Source organism: Leuresthes tenuis, unplaced genomic scaffold (genome assembly GCF_036924035.1).
Source record: "Leuresthes tenuis unplaced genomic scaffold, fLeuTen1.0.hap1 SCAF_14, whole genome shotgun sequence".
Classification (NCBI taxonomy): domain Eukaryota; kingdom Metazoa; phylum Chordata; class Actinopteri; order Atheriniformes; family Atherinopsidae; genus Leuresthes; species Leuresthes tenuis.
In genome coordinates, this window is record NW_027325368.1 from 33,233,270 (window position 1) to 33,253,404 (window position 20,135).

The 20,135-nt window shown below is 41.5% G+C and overlaps 3 protein-coding genes across 3 annotated transcripts in view; 2 read left to right on the forward strand and 1 right to left on the reverse strand.

The window, feature by feature from the left end:
* LOC140268581 (casein kinase I-like) overlaps positions 1 to 20,135 on the forward strand; it is a 181,200-nt gene that overhangs the window by 158,559 nt on the left and 2,506 nt on the right. The gene's annotated exons all lie outside the window — the stretch shown is intronic.
* Positions 5,282 to 6,887, forward strand: LOC140269038 (uncharacterized). Its single transcript, XM_072364064.1, has 2 exons — positions 5,282 to 5,962; positions 6,189 to 6,887. Exons 1-2 carry the CDS (start codon positions 5,486 to 5,488, stop codon positions 6,504 to 6,506), a joined length of 795 nt encoding a protein of 264 aa, XP_072220165.1. The 5' UTR covers positions 5,282 to 5,485; the 3' UTR covers positions 6,507 to 6,887.
* LOC140269032 (uncharacterized) lies at positions 7,300 to 11,560 on the reverse strand. Its single transcript, XM_072364059.1, has 5 exons — positions 11,386 to 11,560; positions 10,115 to 10,804; positions 9,492 to 9,671; positions 9,159 to 9,245; positions 7,300 to 8,512 (listed from the first exon to the last, which is right to left on the reverse strand). The coding sequence occupies exons 1-5, from the start codon at positions 11,554 to 11,556 to the stop codon at positions 8,054 to 8,056; spliced, it is 1,587 nt and encodes a 528-aa protein (XP_072220160.1). The 5' UTR covers positions 11,557 to 11,560; the 3' UTR covers positions 7,300 to 8,053.

The following is a 20,135-nucleotide window of genomic DNA, read 5'->3' on the forward strand; positions in this document are numbered from 1 at the left end:
TGGAATTTTGGAGGTGCCATCCATCCCAGCAATTTTGGAGAAGGACCATTGTGATTGGCTGACAGCAAAGATGGAAATGGGGCAATGTGATTGGAGGAGATTGATACAGATGCTTGGTCCCCCGTTACCACAGGTTCAAACTGAATCCAAATGCCTTTTCCTTTTTTAAAAAAAATTTTCATTCATCTGGGTCATAGCAATTCTGACAACCTGAATAAGGGAAACTGTTCTTCTTTTCGCTGTCTTGATTGCAATGGACTAAGGATATAGATAGTAAGGGAACTGTGAAAACTGTCATGCATTAGATTGTGCTGTCTCTGTGGTGCAATCAGTTAGCGCATTCAACAGTAAAACTGTGGTTGGAGGTTCAAGCCCACCCAGGGATGTTTTTGGTTTTGGGAAATCACTTGACTTATCAGTGCTACTGTCACAGTTCGTGGTGCGAAGGGAGGACCCAGATGCAGACTTTCAAAGTAACCTTGATTTATTAACAAAAAGCACAAGGCAAGAACAAAGGACGCGGCTGAGCCAGTTATCAAAAATCTTAACTGTGAAAACAAAACAAGACTATGGCTAGGAATAAATAAACAAGACTATGGCTAGGAATAAACAAAACAAGACTATGGCTAGGAATAAACAAAACAAGACTATGGCTAGGAATAAACAAAACAAGACTATGGCTAGGAATAAACAAAACAAGACTATGGCTAGGAATAAACAAAACAAGACTATGGCTAGGAATAAACAAAACAAGACTATGGCTAGGAATAAACAAAACAAGACTATGGCTAGGAATAAACAAAACAAGACTATGGCTAGGAATAAACAAAACAAGACTATGGCTAGGAATAAACAAAACAAGACTATGGCTAGGAATAAACAAAACAAGACTATGGCTAGGAATAAACAAAACAAGTCTATGGCTAGGAATAAACAAAACAAGACTATGGCTAGGAATAAACAAAACAAGACTATGGCTAGGAATAAACAAAACAAGACTATGGCTAGGAATAAACAAAACAAGACTATGGCTAGGAATAAACAAAACAAGACTATGGCTAGGAATAAACAAAACAAGACCATGGCTAGGAATAAACAAAACAAGACTATGGCTAGGAATAAACAAAACAAGACTATGGCTAGGAATAAACAAAACAAGACTATGGCTAGGAATAAACAAAACAAGACTATGGCTAGGAATAAACAAAACAAGACTATGGCTAGGAATAAATAAACAAGACTATGAATAAGCAAACAAGACAAGACTATGAGACAAAAACCTGACGCGTCTTGGTCATGGAAGGTAAGGTGAGGATTCTGCAATGACAAGAGTGAACCTGGAAACTAAGTACTGTGGGGAGGTGATTAGTGATGAAGTGCAGCTGTGGAACAGAAACAGGTGATGTGAGTGAAACTTAACGTGACAGGGGAAAAAACATGACAGAAATTAACCAAGAACCTGAAAATATGACAAAACAAAACTCAAAACATGACAGCTACGAGCAATAAATAATTTTTTCGTGTGTCGAAATGCTCTCTAACCCACACTGTAAAATTCTTCTCCTCACATGCTCTCAATAACAGAGGTCAGGTTGATTTTCAAAATCTCACAGTTATTATCTATCATCTCTTTTGATTGGAGCTATTTATCTGGCTGGTTTCGGAATAAGAAGAGGAATAAAAGAGAAAGAAGACCGCATGTGCATTTGTGCATCAAATGCTCCGTTTTGCAAGAAATCATTAACGCAGAATACTATTAATAAAATGTTACAGGCTACTGTGTTGCCAGTGCGAGAGGATGGGACTACTTAACAGAAAATGTGACTGCACATTGAAGTTTCATGCTGTAAAAAAGGTCGCTGTATAACAAAATAAATACATACATACAAGATAAAAAGTATCTTGTCCACAAAAAGAGAAATGTTACTGTACAAAAAGTATAAATTTGTTTAAAGGTTTATTGTGCTTTTAATTGGGATGGTTTGCTTATTCAGTTTACCGGCAGCAAATCTTTGTCATACCATTAATGTTATGTTACTAACATTACAGACATGTGTTGCTCAGCTTCGTAATAACGTTACATTGTTCTAACGTAATTGCTTGTGTAATAACTGTGGCGATTTTGTTGAGTGGTTCCTAACAGAGCACTTTGCTCCCAAACTGCAGGTTTACTTGTTGTTTCCAGAGTTTCTTAAAGTAGAATGGGAGGTAGAGCCTTCAGTTATCAGGCCCCTCTCTTGTGGAATAAGCTGCCAGTAAATGTCCGGGAAGCAGACACCCTTTCCACTTTTAAGATTAGGCTTAAAACTTTCCTTTTCGATAAAGCTTATAGTTAGGGATGGCTCAGGTAATCCTGAAACATCCCATAGTTAAGCTGCTATAGGCTTAGACTGCTGGGGGGCCTCATCTGTCACACCTTTCCTCACTTTGCTCTTTTTCCCCCTGTTTAATTTCTCAAATGATTTTATGTACATGTGACATTATTGTGGTTATTAACTTGTGTTTCCCTGTTCCAACAGGTATCCTTTGAATGGCGTTATGGTGTTTTTCCCCCCTCTTTTCTGTCTTTTCTGTCTTCTCAAACCCCAGCTGGTCGAGGCAGATGGCCACCCTTCCTGAGTCTGGTTCTGCCAGAGGTTTCTTCCTGTTAAAAGGGAGTCGTTCCTTTCCACAGTTGCCACAGGCACGCTCAGGACGGGAGATTGGACTGAAGACAAGTTTCGGTGCAATCTGTTGGTTTCCTTAGCTAGGATATTGCTTTTTGAATTGGCTCTATATGAATGAATTGGGTTATTTTTAAATAAATGAATTAGATGTAATTGGATTATGATTACAATGAATTGAATTCCAATTGGCTTGAATTGGACTATATTATTTAAATGCCTCTAGATGACATTTGTTGTAATTTGGCACTTTATAAATAAAACTGAATTGAATTGGAAACAGCCTTACTTCCTTCTGAAAATATCAATTTAAAAGTTATAATGTAACCTAACTTCTGGTCACAACGTGTGTGTGTATCTGTGTCTGTGTGTGGGACAGATGAAAGACCATGTTTAATGGATATTCCATTCACTTTGTTTTTCTTTTACTTAATGACACGAGCAGTTCAAGTTTCAGTTAATCAAAATTTATGTTAAAGACCAAGTAAACTGAATTCAGTCATTTTCTTCTAAACACATTAAATAGGTCATAAAAGTATTTCTCAGCAATGTGTAAAAAGCATTTCAACCATTTAGATTGGAATTGTGGAGCTCAGCTTCACAAACTGTGTTTCAACATTTTTGTGTCAGGATTTAATGGGCGGGTCTGAAATGTGAAAAGGGTTGCCCTGGACACGCCACAGTATGGGTGGGTTGGTGCAGGTCCTGGTGCCGGGCTTGTTGGTCTGGGACCTTCAATGTGTCCGCAGGTGTTTTTTCTTTTTAGGGTGTTGGGGCGTGCGGTGGGGAGGGGCGGTGCTTTTCCCCTGTTGGGGGGGGACTGCGACTGGTGTGAGCGGGTGGTTTGTTTGTTTGTTTTTTGTTGTTGTTTGTTTTTTGTAGATGTCCTCTGGGGTGGGGTGGGGTTGGGTTGAGTGGGGTGGGTGGGGTGGGGTGGGGCGGGATGGGTACCTTCTGGGGTTACAGTAGCTCCCGAATATGGTCGCTGCAGGCCCCGAGCCTGGTGGACATCAGCCCCTCCTGCCCTGGGTTGGCTCCCAGGTAGCGGGGATGCCTATTGCAGCCAGTCCCTGGCTGCCTTCTCCGGGGGAGAGTAGCTCCCCCGGTATATATCCCCATACCCCTCTCCCTTCTGGCTCCTGTACACAGCACACACTCACACATGAAGGGTTTTGGGGGCGTGTGTGTTCGGTGGGGTTTAGTGGTTGGGGCCACGTAGGTGGTCCCCTTTGATTGCACTCTGCAGTTCCCCGCCGCGGGGGGGTTTGGGGGCGCTCGGGCTCCTGGGGCCCGGGTCCAGTGCACGGCCCATGTCTGGGTGGCTGGGGCCTGGCGGGGTCGGTGGGCTGTTGCCCCTGGCTCCCGGGGGGCCTCTGCCCTATGCTTATGGGGGCTCTGTCCGGGGGCTTCCTCTGCAGTCTTCTGGGTGGATGCGTGGTTGCCCCTGCGGTGGGCTTCCTGGGTTCTGTGCTCCGTGGGGGCTGCTGGTGGCCTGGGTCTTGTGGTCCTCTCTGCCTGCTTCTGATTGCTGGGGGGGGGGGGCTGTGGATTGTGACCCTGTACACTTATACACTCATAACTAAGCACGGTTATCATATAGGTCCTGTGCCATGGGTGTTGCATGTTCTCACACACACACACACACATTCATTAGTCCAGTAGCATGGTCACTAAGCAGTTGATGTATTATCATGTCGTCTCAGGTCATCTATATCCACAGCTGTGTTGTATGCGATTGCTGCTTCTTGTGCTTGTTTTTGTTTGTTTGTGTGTTTGTTTTTTCTCTGCTTGTCTGCTTTCAGGTGCTCCTGGTGGCGCTAAGGCTGGATTCCCCTCAGAGACCATGGATTGTTGTCTGTTTTGTTTTTTACAGGTGTAGCAGCTGGTTGTCTGGTTTTTGTTTCTATTTCTGTTCTGTTTCCTCTTCTTTCCTCTTCTTCTTTCCTTGTCCCCCGGTCCGGTTCAGTTCTATTACATGTCATATATTGTCAACAGAAATAAATAAATGGGCATCAAGGGGAGCTTTACATTTATAAAACTTCCCTTGGCAAAGCAAATCTGTTTGGCATAAAAGGTATTCAGATTACAATTCTGCTGCCATAATGCTGAACAGGACAAGTGGAAAAAACATTTTTTTTAAAATGAAATATGTACACAGTGCCTCAAACATGAATCCCTGTCTTTTTCATCATGCTGGCCAGTAGTATCTGTAACACAATTGGATCACACAGTAAGGTAAGTTGGGTGGTTACTCCCAAAGTTATCCAGCTCTGCAGTCCAATGGCCACTTTAACATCCTTTCTGGGTAAAAACCTTGAAATCCCCTAGAAAGTGTAAATGAAGTTTGTTTAAAAGAGTAGTTCACTTTAAATTAAAAATCAGTCATTACCTAACCCTCATGCTGAAAGTTCAGGTTATTTTTTTCAATTCACAAAACATTCCTGGAGTTTCACATGAAAACAGCTTGCAGCATCCTCCCAAACAACTGTAGTCAACAGTGGCTTTGTTGCAATGGGTGGAGATCTCGCAAAACTTTCTCGATCATATGAGATCTATAATTACATCCGGTTTTGTTGTGCTCATGGAAATACATACAAACATGGAGTGGGAGAAATTTATTGAATTTTATTTTGAAATGGGCCTAAAATACAGTGAGATAAAAACGGTGCTCAGCAGTAGACACGGCTTTGAAATTAGCGAGAGACACCTCAAAAGATTCCTGAGCGAGAGAGGACTTTCTCGACTATTCAGATCTTGCAGTCTTGGTGGATTTCATTCAAAACCAACTGCAACACTCCGGGCTGTTACATGGGTATCGCTGGATGTACACCAAGTGCAGAGAATCTGGACTACGGGTGAGGAAAGAGGATGCGAGGTTGGAACTTAAGGAACTGGATCCGAGGGGAGTCGCATTGAGAAAAGGAGGACGGCTAAGAGGACGGAGGTACTTCTCAAAAGGGCCGAACTTCATCTGGCACATGGACTCGTATGATAAACTGAAGCCATATGGCTTCTGCATCAATGGAAGCATTGATGGTTTCTCTCGAAAAATAATGTGGCTTAATGCGTACACGACAAACAGTGACCCGAAGCTGATCGGAGGCTATTACACTGAAGCAGTGGAACGTTTTGGGGGCTGCCCCAGAATTGTTAGGGGCGATCTTGGCACTGAAAATGATCGCGGCCAGTGTGTGGAGTTCTGGTTGCCCTTGTTTTCAGACCTCAGAGATAATGGCTTCTTTGACGGTGGGTTTCTGGACAAGGCCATCCTTCAGTTTTGTTGCATGGGACTCATCCAGGTGAGTTTATGCATAACCGTGTTTTATATGTGAGGGTGTGTGTATGTGAGTGAAATGAGAGAGGGGTATGAACCTGAGTGAGGAAGAGAGAAGGAGTCAGGAATGGAAGTGAGAGGAAAGAAAAATGAGGGTGGGTGTCATAATTTAGTGCTATGTTTAAGTGTGTGTATGTATGTACACTTCTTCCTAATTGTATTTGTATTTTCCTTTTTATTCTTTTTAACAGGATGAGTTGGATGATACTGCACAGGTTTGGAATGCACACACCATCAGACCATCAAAAAACACCAGTGGTCAGCCCAATGTGATGTCTGCATTACCCCAACTCTGTGGGACCAGAGACTTCCTTTCCCCCGTTGAAGATGAACATCTTCAACTGTGCAAAGATGAATGTGTATTTCGCGTGCCAATACCATGTGATCCAGATGTATATGAACTGTGCCATATTTTTATGGCTGAGTCTCATCTGACTCTACCAACAGATCCATATCAGACTGTGAGCCTGTATCTGCACCTAAGAGAAGCCATCACTGCATCTCTGTGAGTCAGTGATGAGCCCCACATCCACCACCAAGAGAGAGTGTGTGTCTGTGTGGTCTTAAACAGACAACTGCTGGAGAAAACTAATGAATCTCCTTCTGTCTGTGATGAGTATTTGATAAATGTTTCCTTCTTTTGTAAAATATGATTCATCACAAAAAATCATAAGATGTCTATTACTTCTACAACCAAGTAGTACAAACATTAAGTGACATGGAACTGACAAACTGACATTGAACAAGCTTTGTTGCCAAGCACTGTAATGTCAGAGTTGAGTAGAAAACAGTACAAACGCTTGATATTTTTGTGAAAATGTTTTATTAATGGTTGCGTTTTCTTTTTCCTGTGGCAAATCCTGGACTGCAACCTTGAATAAATTGTAATTATGCTTCATCTGTGCAGTTTGTTAATTCAGACCAATTGAGAACTTTAATGTGGTAAAATGCACACACACTCTATAAAAATACCTGAGATGGCATCAAGTTATTAGTATGAGTTATAGTATGAGTTAGAAGCTGCTCTTTTCGGGTCCACATTTCATACAAGCAAAATCCACTTGCAGATTAGGTAAACATGAACACTCAACATTATAATTGACATAATACTGTTTTGGCAGTGTAACATTAAACACTTAAACAATTCTTCCAGTGATGGACAACTCTGTAACATTCTTTAAAACAAGTTAAGCCTTTAAAGTGGGTTAGGCTCAAAATTGTGGAAATGAAAGCTGCAGTCATTTTCAAAGTATCATTAAAAAAAAATCCAGTGCACCAACAGAAAATAAAATTGCAGACTGCTCACCACACAGTTCATTACATCAGATATTTCAATGACAACACAAACAACAAAAAATAAATAAAATATTATCAGCCATACAATAATGAGGGCTGTTACCATTAGGCCTGATCAAGACTGCTCTCAAGTTTAAAGGATGTCCATTTCTAAGTAGTTGCTGGAGAGAATGTTGTCAAATTCTGTGCGAAATTCAGGGTAAGAGCTGTACGTACTTGGTACTTCAAGTGTTGCTCCACAGGTATGACCAATAGGCCTTCTGCTAAGCCCAGTTTCAACATTAAAGCAAATCATGATTTTGTCAACACATATGACAGAGGACCCAGTGCTAAAGCGTAGGATTTTCTCAGCCTTGGTCTGGTCAGCATTTTTCACATAACGCTGGAGGTGGTTAAAGGTTGTCTGCTCTCTCTGAGACAGCACCACCTTTGTTGTTTCAAACAGTTGTGACACTCTTTTGCCTGTGGCCTTTTTTGACTCATAAAGAAACAACAGACTTTCCTTGTCCAACAATTTTGGTCACCAATGTCACCTGTGACATGGGTGTGGAGAAGCAATCAACTATAAATTTTGGCTCCTGCAGAATGGCTTTGTGAGCCATTGTTTCTATGGCAGCCTTCATGCCTTCCTTTGGAGGTAGGAAATGGGAACCATCCTTGTAAAAAGTTCGAGCAACTCTTCCTCATCATCTTCTTCCATTGTGCCCTGGAGAGCCTTCTCCACAGCTGATCTCTCAAGGGGAGGTAAGTAGTTGAGAAATTATGCCATCAAGATGTCTACATCAACACTGTCAAGTCCATGAATGCAGGCAAAAATGAAAGCCACTGATAGCCTCATTGGCACGACACCATGATCTACCAATCCCTTCACCCAGATACGCCCAACTGCTTGCCATTTGGCCTCACAGAAATCTGGCCTCAGTCGTGGAACTCGCTCTGTTTCCCTCTCACATTGTTCGAGAAATTGCTCCCAGAATGCTGTGTAAACTTCCCTTAACACTCCTGCATCATCTACAGCTTTTTCATTTACCAATTCCATCTTTAAAGTCAAATCCATTATACTGCTGTCCATGAATAAAGCTAAAAGATCTTGAACAACCTTTATCCTGCAAATTGAAGCACACCGTGTGCTCTGTGGATTTCCTGGGTTGTTGGCTGAGGTTGATGGGTAAAGCTGGCTGCTTGAATTGGAGGGCAAATCAAAATTCAGTTCACCGTCCTGCCAAAACAACAAAACATACACATTAACAAAGCATGGGGGTCAATGAATGAAGCAGAGGCCAAAGCCTCTATCCTATCCCCTTTTTATGTTTGTGTAAAGGTCAAAATAATACTCGATCCAATGTTTCCCTCTTTTCATAAGACCCTCTCACAAACTGCACACCTCCAATATTTAACACAGGCTTTCTATTTGCAATTTGTTTTATATCCCAAGTTAGCCCCAACAACAGTTGTTATATCTTTAATTCATTATTATTCATTCAATCAATCATCATTTCATGATTTATATTAAAACAGTGAAAAATACAGTTAAAAGTAATATGACAACACATGATTTAATTTGTGATGTTGCACTTTTAGACCACAAGCTGGCATTTGTGTTATGCATGCAATGAGATGAGAGAGAAAAAGGTCAAAGTTTAGTACCATAGAAGAAGAACGTATTAACTAGAAGAAGAAGAAGACCATGTTTTTGTGTACTTCTGATAGTCGTTTTTCATCAGTAAAAGATCCATAAAAGACACCAAGATGTCTGGCTTCGTTTTTAATACTAGCTGCAGTTACGTTCCAACATCAGTATGACATTAACAGTTAAGTTGTGTTTAAAGGATGTGTTTAGAGTTGCTTGCAGTGATGCATCTTACCTGTGCAGTTTGCACTGCCTCCTTGTTTATGGCCTGCTCATCTAGTGTGGGCAGGCCATCAGCTGATGGCAGTGGGAGTTTTAAATCCTGCATGGCAAAAGTCAAACATTGTAAATTCACATACATTATACAGTACAGTATAATGCCGTAAGAAATCAGACATGCCCTATCTTACTGTCCACCTTATGGTGGAATTCCACAGGTTTTAATCAGTTCTTAGTTGATTTTTTTGCGATATAAAATGTTTTCTGAACTGAATTCTCTATTTTTACTGGTTAGGCTTCAGTATTTCAACCTCCATATCCTTACATGTTCCTGATCATTTCACATTACCTGTGTGAGATCTTCACTGGTGCTTCTTATTATAACTACCTCCTCATCGCCAAGGTCATCTTCAGAATCCCATAATAGGGTGTCTGTCTCTTCAAAAGTTTGAATAGGCAGTAGGAATTTGGCAGTGGGGAGTGCTCCACTGGTCAGATCAATGGTTTGTTGTTCGGATCTTGGTTGCATCTGGAAACAAATGAAAGACAGAAGAATTTTGTTGTCAGCAGTAATAAATTAAATTGTATTATTATAATATTAAATGGTGTGCAAAAAACACATGTGGCTCAAAATAGTGCTCACTTAAGTCTATTAAACCTGCCTGTACAATCACAGCAATCCAAAAATGAAAAATAAATAAATACAATCAAATAAATGCATTTATGAATAAACAAATGCAACGAAAAATGTGTCTGACCACATATGTAAACAATAAACACATATAAAACTGATTCCAACAGGGGTGCAAGTGACTAACTTCTCTCTCTCTAAGGGAATACAACTGCAAAGTACAAAGTACAAGTTTAAATTAGTTATTATCTTAACTGTAATCTTCAGGCTAATTTGTTCCATCTGTCCTAGTTATTATCATAATTTTATTGATTAAAAATATATTTTATACTGCCACAAACCTCATAGCTTTTTTCACTGTCATCCAGCTGATCTGTTATAAAATCTTCATCTTCTGAATCCGTGTGACACCCATCAGCCAGCTGTAAATCTGCTCCTTCAGACAAATCCTCAGATAACAAATCTTCATCTGTTGAAGGACCTTCTTTCGTGCAAATGTAAAATCTCAGCAGCTTCAGCCTTGTTTGTTCATAGAGTCTGGCAACAGTATCATCAGGGGGAATTTTGTTTCTTTTAAAATCACACACATGGAATGTGAATTCAGCAGCTTGCCCTTTTGTTGAGCGCCCATTTTGAAAAAAGAGGTCCTTCCCAATGTCCAAAATCTGTGCAACAGTTGTCATTTTGTCCACACTCATATGCCTTGTTCCTCCACCATTCCTGGTTCTCACTTGCTGGAAGTCATTACTGCCAAAATGAAGCCATCCAATTTCAATCTTCCTTGAGCACTTTTCTGCTGCAGTATTTTTTTGTCTTGACATCCCCTCACCTGTCTTTTGAAACACACCTTTTGTTTTTGCTTTCATTTTGCGTGCTCCTATTTTGTTCCTTAGACTTTGTAAAACCGTCTCCTTCTCTGTGCTGCACTCAGCGGTCTCTGTTTGTTTACAAAATGAAAGGACAGGACTGTAGGATGTGACATATTTAGCCATCTGGTCATCACTCATCACCTGTAAAACTGCCTTGTCAATCTGCAAGCATAAAATATTAAAATACATATTTGAGAGGCTTGCTTTGAACATGAATGATAAACACACACACACACACACAGACACACAGATCCAAAGCCATAACTGTACCCTTTCAAAACAGTGTCACTGCAGTGTTTCAATGCACCTGAACATAGCTGGCATTACAGTAAGAACAGAAAGAGATACACAGAGATACTTGTATTTATTCTGCTGCAGAAATGTGTTGATGTATTTTTGGTTTTGTTTAGGTCTGACAAACACTAGGTTATTAATAAGACTAGGACAAGGAAGATGAAAACCTAGCTGTTTCAGACACTTGTACCAGCCTCTACAGTACGCACAACTAGCCATGGCGTCCATAGTTACTATGGCTACAGTAGCCTACACACACGTAGCTCTACATAAAGCATAAAGCATGAAGTAAAATTAAATGCATTACGACACAACGTTATGGTTGCTTAAACATTAGCCCTAGCTTTTACCCTGTCACTGACTCTGGGTCTGCGTTGCTACATTGATTAATGAATTTTTTATTAATATGAATGAATCATTACATAATATTAGCCTATTATTATGCCCACCTTGTCTCTCTTCATTCGATTTATGTCCTCTTTTGGGACCTCTCTTAAATTCAAGAAGCTCTCCAAGTCCTCCTCCATTCCTCCTCTCCTTTCCTCAACGAAACACCGCAAACTTTGTTTGCGAGATCTCGCAAAAGTCCGTCCTTTTTTTTTTTTTTTCCCACCCATCATTTTTTTCCCCGTGTCCTCTGCGGGGCTCCGTACATTGATCTGTAGGTATGGGTTCGCTTGACTGCAGTGAAGAGCTAAGGACCTGAGGATTCTACAGTTGTTTTTTGCATTTTAAATGTAGTCACTATTTACTGCAGTTTTTTGGGATAATGCTACAACGGTTACATGCTGCCATTCCGACATTGGTCTCCAATTGTCGGAATGGCGACACTTAATTTTTTATCAAACGTCCCGCCATTCCGACACTTTTTTCCTCCTATGGTCGGAATGGCGGTATGTTTTTTTTTTTAACATACCGCCATTCCGACAGTTCCTTTTAATAGCCTATGTTTTACCCAAAACATTTTGCACTAATGATATGCCGGCGCAAATACGCCCTAAAGTTTGGCGCACAAGCTCTGCACATGCAGAGGCCACAGCCTCGCAAACAAACTTTAATAATCTATTATCAAAATCCCCTGAATTTCAAATATAAAAATACAGATATTAATGTAGCTCTGGCGAGACTGAAACTGATTAAGCAGAAATACAGTTAGTGAGCTGTCACAGCAGCCAGCTGGAGCGGAGCTCTCCACAGAGCCCATGCGTCTTTGCACGCTGTCATCATATGCAAAAGTAATAATTGCAATTACAGATATCACGGCTACTGCACAGGACACAGTTGTGAGTACTCTGCCTTGCCTTGCCAATAGGAGAAGAGGGAAATGACAGCATTGAACGTATAAAACACAACAAAATGCAGTAAAAACGTTTATTCATGTTATTCACGTGATTTATGAGTACTCGCTCCAATTATGGGAAGCGCGGATGGGCTTTGCGCATTTGGCACAAACACACAGCCGTTGCGCAAGGCTTTATACAGCCTGTTGATATCTTAAGGACCTAACTGGTCACACCTGGGAGTAAATGTCATGTTGAGATTGTTTTTACATGACATTACAGCTGAACATATAGCTTTCATCCACAAACCAACGTGGGAGAGCCCGAAGACGCATGTGCCAGACGCACATAGGCATGCGTAAAACCAATTTTGACCACTTCATGCTGCGTATTTGCTTTCTTTTAGTTAACTTTCGTTTCTTTTGGATTCTTGTGCGTGTTATGGAGCCGTTTTGGTCCATGTTTGTAAGCCTTTTTTTCCTGGATTAAATTTTCGGAAGTTGAAACAAGTGGCATTGGAGTGTGTGACTGAAAACCACCGCGGTCTGCTTCTCCTCCTCCAGGTGCCGAGACTTTGTGTTTTTAATAACGCAAATACGCGCGCCGGCATATCAGCCTTCATTAGTGTAAAATGTTTTGGGTAAAAAATAGGCTATTAAAAGGAACTGTCGGAATGGCGGTATGTTAAAAAAAAACAAAAACATACCGCCATTCCGACCATAGGAGGAAAAAAGTGTCGGAATGACGGGACGTTTAGTAAAAAATTAAGTGTCGCCATTCCGACAATTGGAGACCAATGTCGGAATGGCGAGATGTCGGAATGGCAGCACGTAACCGAGTAACACACATTTCCTTATACGGAAAGCCTTGTCGGAATGGTGGGACATTTGAACGTCGGAATAGCGGGATGTCGGAATGGTGGGACGTTTAGTAAAAAATTAAGTGTCGCCATTCCGACAATTGGAGGCCAATGTCGGAATGGCGAGATGTCGGAATGGCAGCATGTAACCGAGTAACACACATTTCCTTATACGGAAAGCCTTGTCGGGAATGGCGGGATTTCGGAATGGGTGTTGCCACCCTGCTACAACACTGATTTCATGTGGAACTTCACCTGACCTTTCATTGACACAAGAGTGAGTGGATAATGACTGAGTTTTCATTTAAAGTGAACAATAAATGAAATCCTACTTTTTACAGTAAAGACCTTTCAGTAATAGTTTCTCTCTGTGTGTGTCCCCTCCAGGATCACCAAAGATCCAGACGATTACTGACAATTTGGAGGAGGATTCTGATTTTTCTGCTTTTTCTGCTGTGTTGCACCTCTGTTACAGATTCATTGACCTTTTATGGTATGTTTTGATTGGACTTCATACACTGTATAGTTAGGATAGGATTCTTAAATAAAACACTGTAATGCTTGTCCACAAATGTTATCAGAACTACATTATACAGAGCCCCCAAGGGTTAGGAGAATATTGTAGAAACAATATAAAACTTAAAGGGAAAGTTCCGTTTCTTTAAAAGAGAACAATTATACTCCTTTTCCACTACTTCACACAGGTCCCAGGCACCTTAATGACATGTCTGTGAAATCAATTGGTCAAATTCCTCAAGGATCAAGCACAGCAGCCCTCTCTGTACACTCTCTGTAGCGCTCGTGCACTTAGGTGGTCGTATTTTCGTGCCGCTGAAGCAGCTGCTGCAGCTGCTAATGCTCACTCCGCCTCTTGACAACATTTGAGCACAAGCACTGGTCATGGCTGCCCACACACCGTTCCAACCATAAATGTTTGAGCCAGAGTCAGACCCTGAGAATGTATATACCCTAATATTACACAAGCTGCTGTATATATAATTTATTTCAGCATCGTTTGTACCTGCATGAACATAGCGGTTAGCTAGATTATTTTATTTTTCACCAAATAGATCAATTTCTACCAGCATTTTCAGTGAGCAACACCAGTTCACTTTTGAAAAAAGGAATCTACCAAACATTTCTACAGTTCTAGAACATATTCAGTTATAAATCACTCGAAACTGAAGTACAAAATCACCACAGCTTTACTGAGAAGGGTGTGCCTGACAGGACGCGCATAAGTCTGCAATATTGGGCTGAATTTCAGAAAGTCTGAGTCTTAAATCATCCTCCACACAAAGTCTCGCTCTCCATTTTGTTTTCATACTTGTTAGGGCTGAGAATCCACTCTCACACAAGTATGTGGTGGCAAAGGGCATCAAAGTCTTGACAGCGCGTTTGGCCAGCACGGTCTGTTCTGTGTGCAGTCTGATCCAGAAATCTGGCAGTGGCTTCTGATTAAAGACCAGAGTCCACATTAGAGAGTGCTGTGCCGCCATCATTCCCTGTGCGGCCACTACAGCGCCCTACCAGCCGCCAGCCAGTTCCTGTCTTCGCCGTCCAGCGAAGCCATTACCCCGGGGAGTTGAACAGTGGCACAAGCTCAGACCCCGGGAGAGGGTCTCGCCGAGCGGGCGAGCTGAGCATTTTTCTATTTTAGCTTTGTATGTACTTGTAAGTAGTGTTGTGTATAGGTCAGCCTATTTGTTTGGTTTATATTGTTAATTGGTGGGGTTGCCTGGGGAGGAGTGATGGGTCTGTGGGTGGGTGGTCTACAGGTGCCATATGCTGCATGTTAGAGGCGTGTGGCGTGGTGTGTTGACTCTGTGTGCTATATTAAAGGTGAGTCTGTCGTGTGTTGTGACCCAAGGATGCCTGTGACCCCAACCAGCATCTCTCTCCGCCAGATCGGAGCCCCCCCATGTGTTTTATGAACTTCTAATTATTAATAAAGATTGTCCTTTTTTGGACATTACCACTGTCTGTGTGTTTGTTCATAGGTTCTGACATCCTTGTCCTTTATAGCTAAAAGTAAAGACCCACATTTCTTAAAGTATCTTGGCTTGGTCTCACTTCTGCAGCGCACCATCTCGCCACAGGAGTCCCCTAAGGTTCAGTACTGGGACCTCTTCTCTTTGCCATATACACCACCTCCCTGGGCCAGATCATCCGATCACATGGCTTCTCATACCAATGTTATGCTGACGATACCCAGCTCTATCTGTCATTCCCACCTGATGACCACGCGGTCTCAGCACGAACCTCAGACTGTCTCTCTGACATATCGAAGTGGATGGTGGATAGTGTAGTGGTATGATTGCCACCTTTCATGTGGGAGACCTGGGTTCAAATCCCCTGCATGAAAGGTAGAGGATCCTCAGGTAAGACCCCCTTACCCTATCTGCCTACCTGTAAGTTGCTAAATGCATAAACATAAAAATGAAAGCCCATCACCTCCAACTAAACTTCTCAAAAACTGAACTGCTTGTCTTCCCAGCCAAACCAACCATACACCACAGCATCTGCATCCAAACTGAATCCCTATCTCTTGCTCCATCAAAGGTAGCTAGAAACTTGGGTGTCATGATTGATGACCAACTAACTTTTAAAGATCACGTTACCTCTGTTGCTCGTTCATGCCGCTTCGCATTGCTAAAAATAAGAAAGATCAGACCATACCTAACCCAACACACCACCCAGCTCCTGGTGCAGTCCATGGTCATCTCCCGCCTTGACTACTGCAACGCTCTCCTAACCGGTCTCCCAGCCTGTGCTGTGAAACCTCTACAGATGGTCCAGAATGCGGCGACACGTCTGGTCTTCGATCAGCCAAAAAGAGCATGCATCACCACTCTGCTCATTGAGCTCCACTGTCTACCTTTAACTGCCGGCATCAAATTCAAATCATTGATGTTAGCCTACCAAGTGCTTAATGGAACGGCTTCCATCTACTTGAATGCTCTCGCAAAGGCTTAGGTCACAACTCAGTCATTCCGGTCATCAAAGGGTTGTTGTCTCGCGGTTCCTACACCACGCCTAAGACAATCCAAACTCTTTTCATGTGTCGTTCCACGATGGTGGAATGACCTACCGAGCGCTACCAGAACAGGGGCGTCCCTGTCTATCTTCAAGAAGCTCTTGAAGACCCAGCTTTTCAGAGAGCATCTCCTATCCGAGCACTTACCCTGTACTTCCCTACCCCCTCTACTACACTTTCTCTTTCTGTGCTTTCCTCTATGCCTGCACTCTATCTCTACACCGTCACCCTGTCACCTCTGACAGAGTCTGACTAGTGGTTTCCTTCTATGTAGCTTATTGTTAGCTTTGATGTTAGCTGTAATGTTATATTCTCATTTGTAAGTTGCTTTGGATAAAAGAATCTGCTAAATGCATAAACAGAAAACCAAGAGGCCCTTAGCGGAAAAGCACTTTAAGTTTCCCAGGAAAGAACATGACTTTCTTCTGCATCTCAACCTGTCAAACAGGAAAATAAATTAACTGTTAATTTTGCTTTTTAGATTCCACTTTAAGAAAGTATCAATGGTGAGAAGTCACATGATGACGCCGAATAAGATGGCAGCTGAGGGTGAGGCACACCTTGTGTGAATATATTGGCTTTCGCAATTTTTTCCAATTTTTTTTCTCACAAATTGCCAATTGTAACCTTTTCTCACCACGGATATGCCGAATAACCGGAAAAATGATGCAGATGCACCTCAACAACAACAGAGCACCAGGGCTACCACTAGCTTCAAACCTAACCAGACCTTTCCTGTAACGCCAGCCCGGCAGGCCGTGGATGAGTCCATTTTCACTGCTAAAATACATGAGCTTCCTCAGGAACTATCAGAAGCTCAAACGAAAATCCTCAACGACCAAACCAAACAAGGAGAGCTGTCGAGGCGGTCGAAGGTAAATTAGCTGACATGCTAACCAGGATGACTAGCGCGGAGGCTCGTTTGGATGTGCTAGACTCTAAACTCTTCACAGTCACGTACCCCTTTAGACATCTGACCTCCAGCCATGTACCCCCTACTCCCGCACACACAAAAAACCTGTCTGTAAGCCCCCCTCCCCCACCACATCACCACACACACGGCATATAACACATCAGAAATCAGTGCATAAGTCTGCAATATTGGGCTGAATTTCAGAAAGTCTGAGTCTTAAATCATCCTCCACACAAAGTCTCGCTCTCCATTTTGTTTTCATACTTGTTCGGGCTGAGAATCCACTCTCATCAAAGTCTTGACAGCGCGTTTGGACAGAACGGTCTGTTCTGTGTGCAGTCTGATCCAGAAATCTGGCAGTGGCTTCTGATTAAATTCCATTTTCAGGGAACCTTCTGTTGTGATCTCAATGAAACTCCCCTATTCAGATGTCGATATAGAAGCAGGCAAGGCTGTAAACGTATGACGTATCTGACTGTCTGAGCTGTCAGATTCAGAGAAATACCTGCGCAGCTGTGCAGCCAGCTCACTGAGGTGTGCGGTTATCTCATGTTTCATTCTGTCAGACAGAGTTCATTTGTGCACAAAAAGTCATGCAACGTGGGAAAAAAACTGTTTTGTCGTTCTCCATGTAGTTTAACCAGAGGTTCAACTTTTTTTTTTATTATGGCTTCAACTTTATCTCGCATGTTGAATATGTTTGCGGAAACCCCTTGTAATCCAAGATTAAGTTTGTTCTCAGACAAATGAAAGTTATGGTCACTGAAGACAATCTTAAGTTCATCTTTGAGTACAAAGAAACGTGGCCTCTTGATAACCAGCGCACCTCAGTATGAAATAGTAACGTCTGATGATCGCTGCCTGTTTCACTGCATAATGCATAAAATATGCGAGAGCCATGGCTTTCACAAAGTTCACCATTTTCACTGTTGTGTCCAAAACATTTTTCAGGCTGACAGACATTCCCTTGACAGCAAGAGCCTCTCGGTGGATACGGTGTAGGACAGACCGCCAATGTCTTGCATCTGAGGGGCTGCACCAGTGGGCAGCCGATACAGGCATGGTTGATATTTGGCGTATGTTAAACACTTCTCTAAAAGACTTCTCATTTTACTCAGGGAAATAAATCCTTTTCGAGGTTAGATTTTATCTTCACCTCCAAAGATTTATTTCAGAATATTCAAAATGCGCATTATATTCCAGTTACCTGGTCTGACCACAAACCAATATATCACTCGGGTACTGTTCGTCCCATCTTCTACTAAAGCCCCTAGGTGGCGCTTTAACTCACCCTTACTTCAAGATAGAAAATTTCAAACTCAGTTTGAAAGCAATTTTAGCGAATTTTTGGAGTTTAATGTTGGCTCTGTTTCTGATCCCAGGATACTTTGGGAGGCAGTGAAGGCCTTTATAAGAAGCAACACCACCTTATATGCCTCAACACGATATAAGGAACGCTCGGCCAAATTGGAGGCTTTAGAATTAAAATATGCAACACTAGATGCCACCTTGCAACATAATTTTAACGACCACGCAGCCCTGCAGAAGGAACTGATTAAAAAAGAGATTAACTCTCTTCTGAAATGCCGCTCAGAATTCCTCATGCACAAAACGAGGCAAACTTTCCATTTTAACACCTCTAAACCCAGTCATCTACTAGCAATGAAGCTTTGAACAGATGAGCACTTTGCTGATATTTTTTGCATTAAAGATAAATATGGAATTATACAATTTCTATCAGGAGCTGTATAGTACAGAAGGTCATTTTGATAAATTTGTCTGTAACAATTTCTTAAATGACATTAAATTATCTTGCCTTAGTGAAGATGACTCTGTAAAACTAGATGCCTCTGTTACATTACAGTGTGAGGCAGCTGTCAGAGACTTGCGTAAAGGTAGATCTCCAGGGCCGGACGGAATCCCACCTGAATTCTATATTACTTTCTGGCCTTTGATCGGCCCGCTGCTAGTGGACATGATCCAATATTCAATCGAAGTGGGTTCATTTTCGAGGGATGTTATTTCGGCTTTAATGTCACTCCTTCATAAAATAGGAAAGGATCGAGGGTCGAGTGCCCCTGTTACAGGCCTCTTTCACTTTTAAATGCAGATTTAAAGATTTATGCAAAATTACTGTCTCTGTGGCTTCAAAAAATGATCACAAAAAATTTAATATCAATGATATGTACATATTTTTCATGTTATTTTCATATTAACTTATTATTCTTAATATTCTAGCTCAAAGAATAGTCATTTTTTAAAACATATGTTTATTGACATTTTGATTAAATTATAGAGACATGAACATACAACACAAACTTCAAATACCCCATCCACCAAGGATCTCATCCGTCAAGGTCCAAAATAAAAAAAAGAAAAGAAAACAGGAAAACTAAATAAGCAAATGGAAAATAAGAAAAAATAAGTATGCATAGAGCCATATAATCAAACATACAGTGCAATGCCATTAAAACAACAACAAAAACAGATGCACAGATATGAGAGCAACAGCACACATGACTACAGAGTCAGTGTAGAGCAATAAGATTAAAAGGTCAAGAGCACACTGCAGATCCGCGCTTTCAAGAAAATGTAAGGAAAGGCCCCAGATTTCATAGAATTCATGTTTAATACTATAAGTCAGTTTTTCTAAAGCCAGACATGATGATAATTCCTTCAGCCAATGATTAATAGGGGGACATTAAATATTTTTCCAATACAAGGCATTGAGACGTTTTGAATGGGCAAGGCAGAGATTAATCAATTTAATTTCATGAAATTTTAAGGAGAGATTTTCAAGATAGAGGCCTAAAATACAGAGTTTAGGGGAGATAGGAATGGGTTTGGAAATTATTTGGGAAATTATATGTATTACTTCCTTCCAAAATGTTTGCATCTTCTCACATTCCCAGATGCAATGGAAGAGGGTGCCTTTATAAGTTTGACATTTCACACGTGTCTGGAATATCTGGATTCAATTTATTCAGCTTTGCTGGAGTAATGTAGGTTCTCATTATCCAATAATATTGTATTCATTTAAATCTAATTGAGTTATGGTTAATCTAACGGTTAATGGAGAGGCTCTGGGCCTTTGAGCATATTTGGCTCCA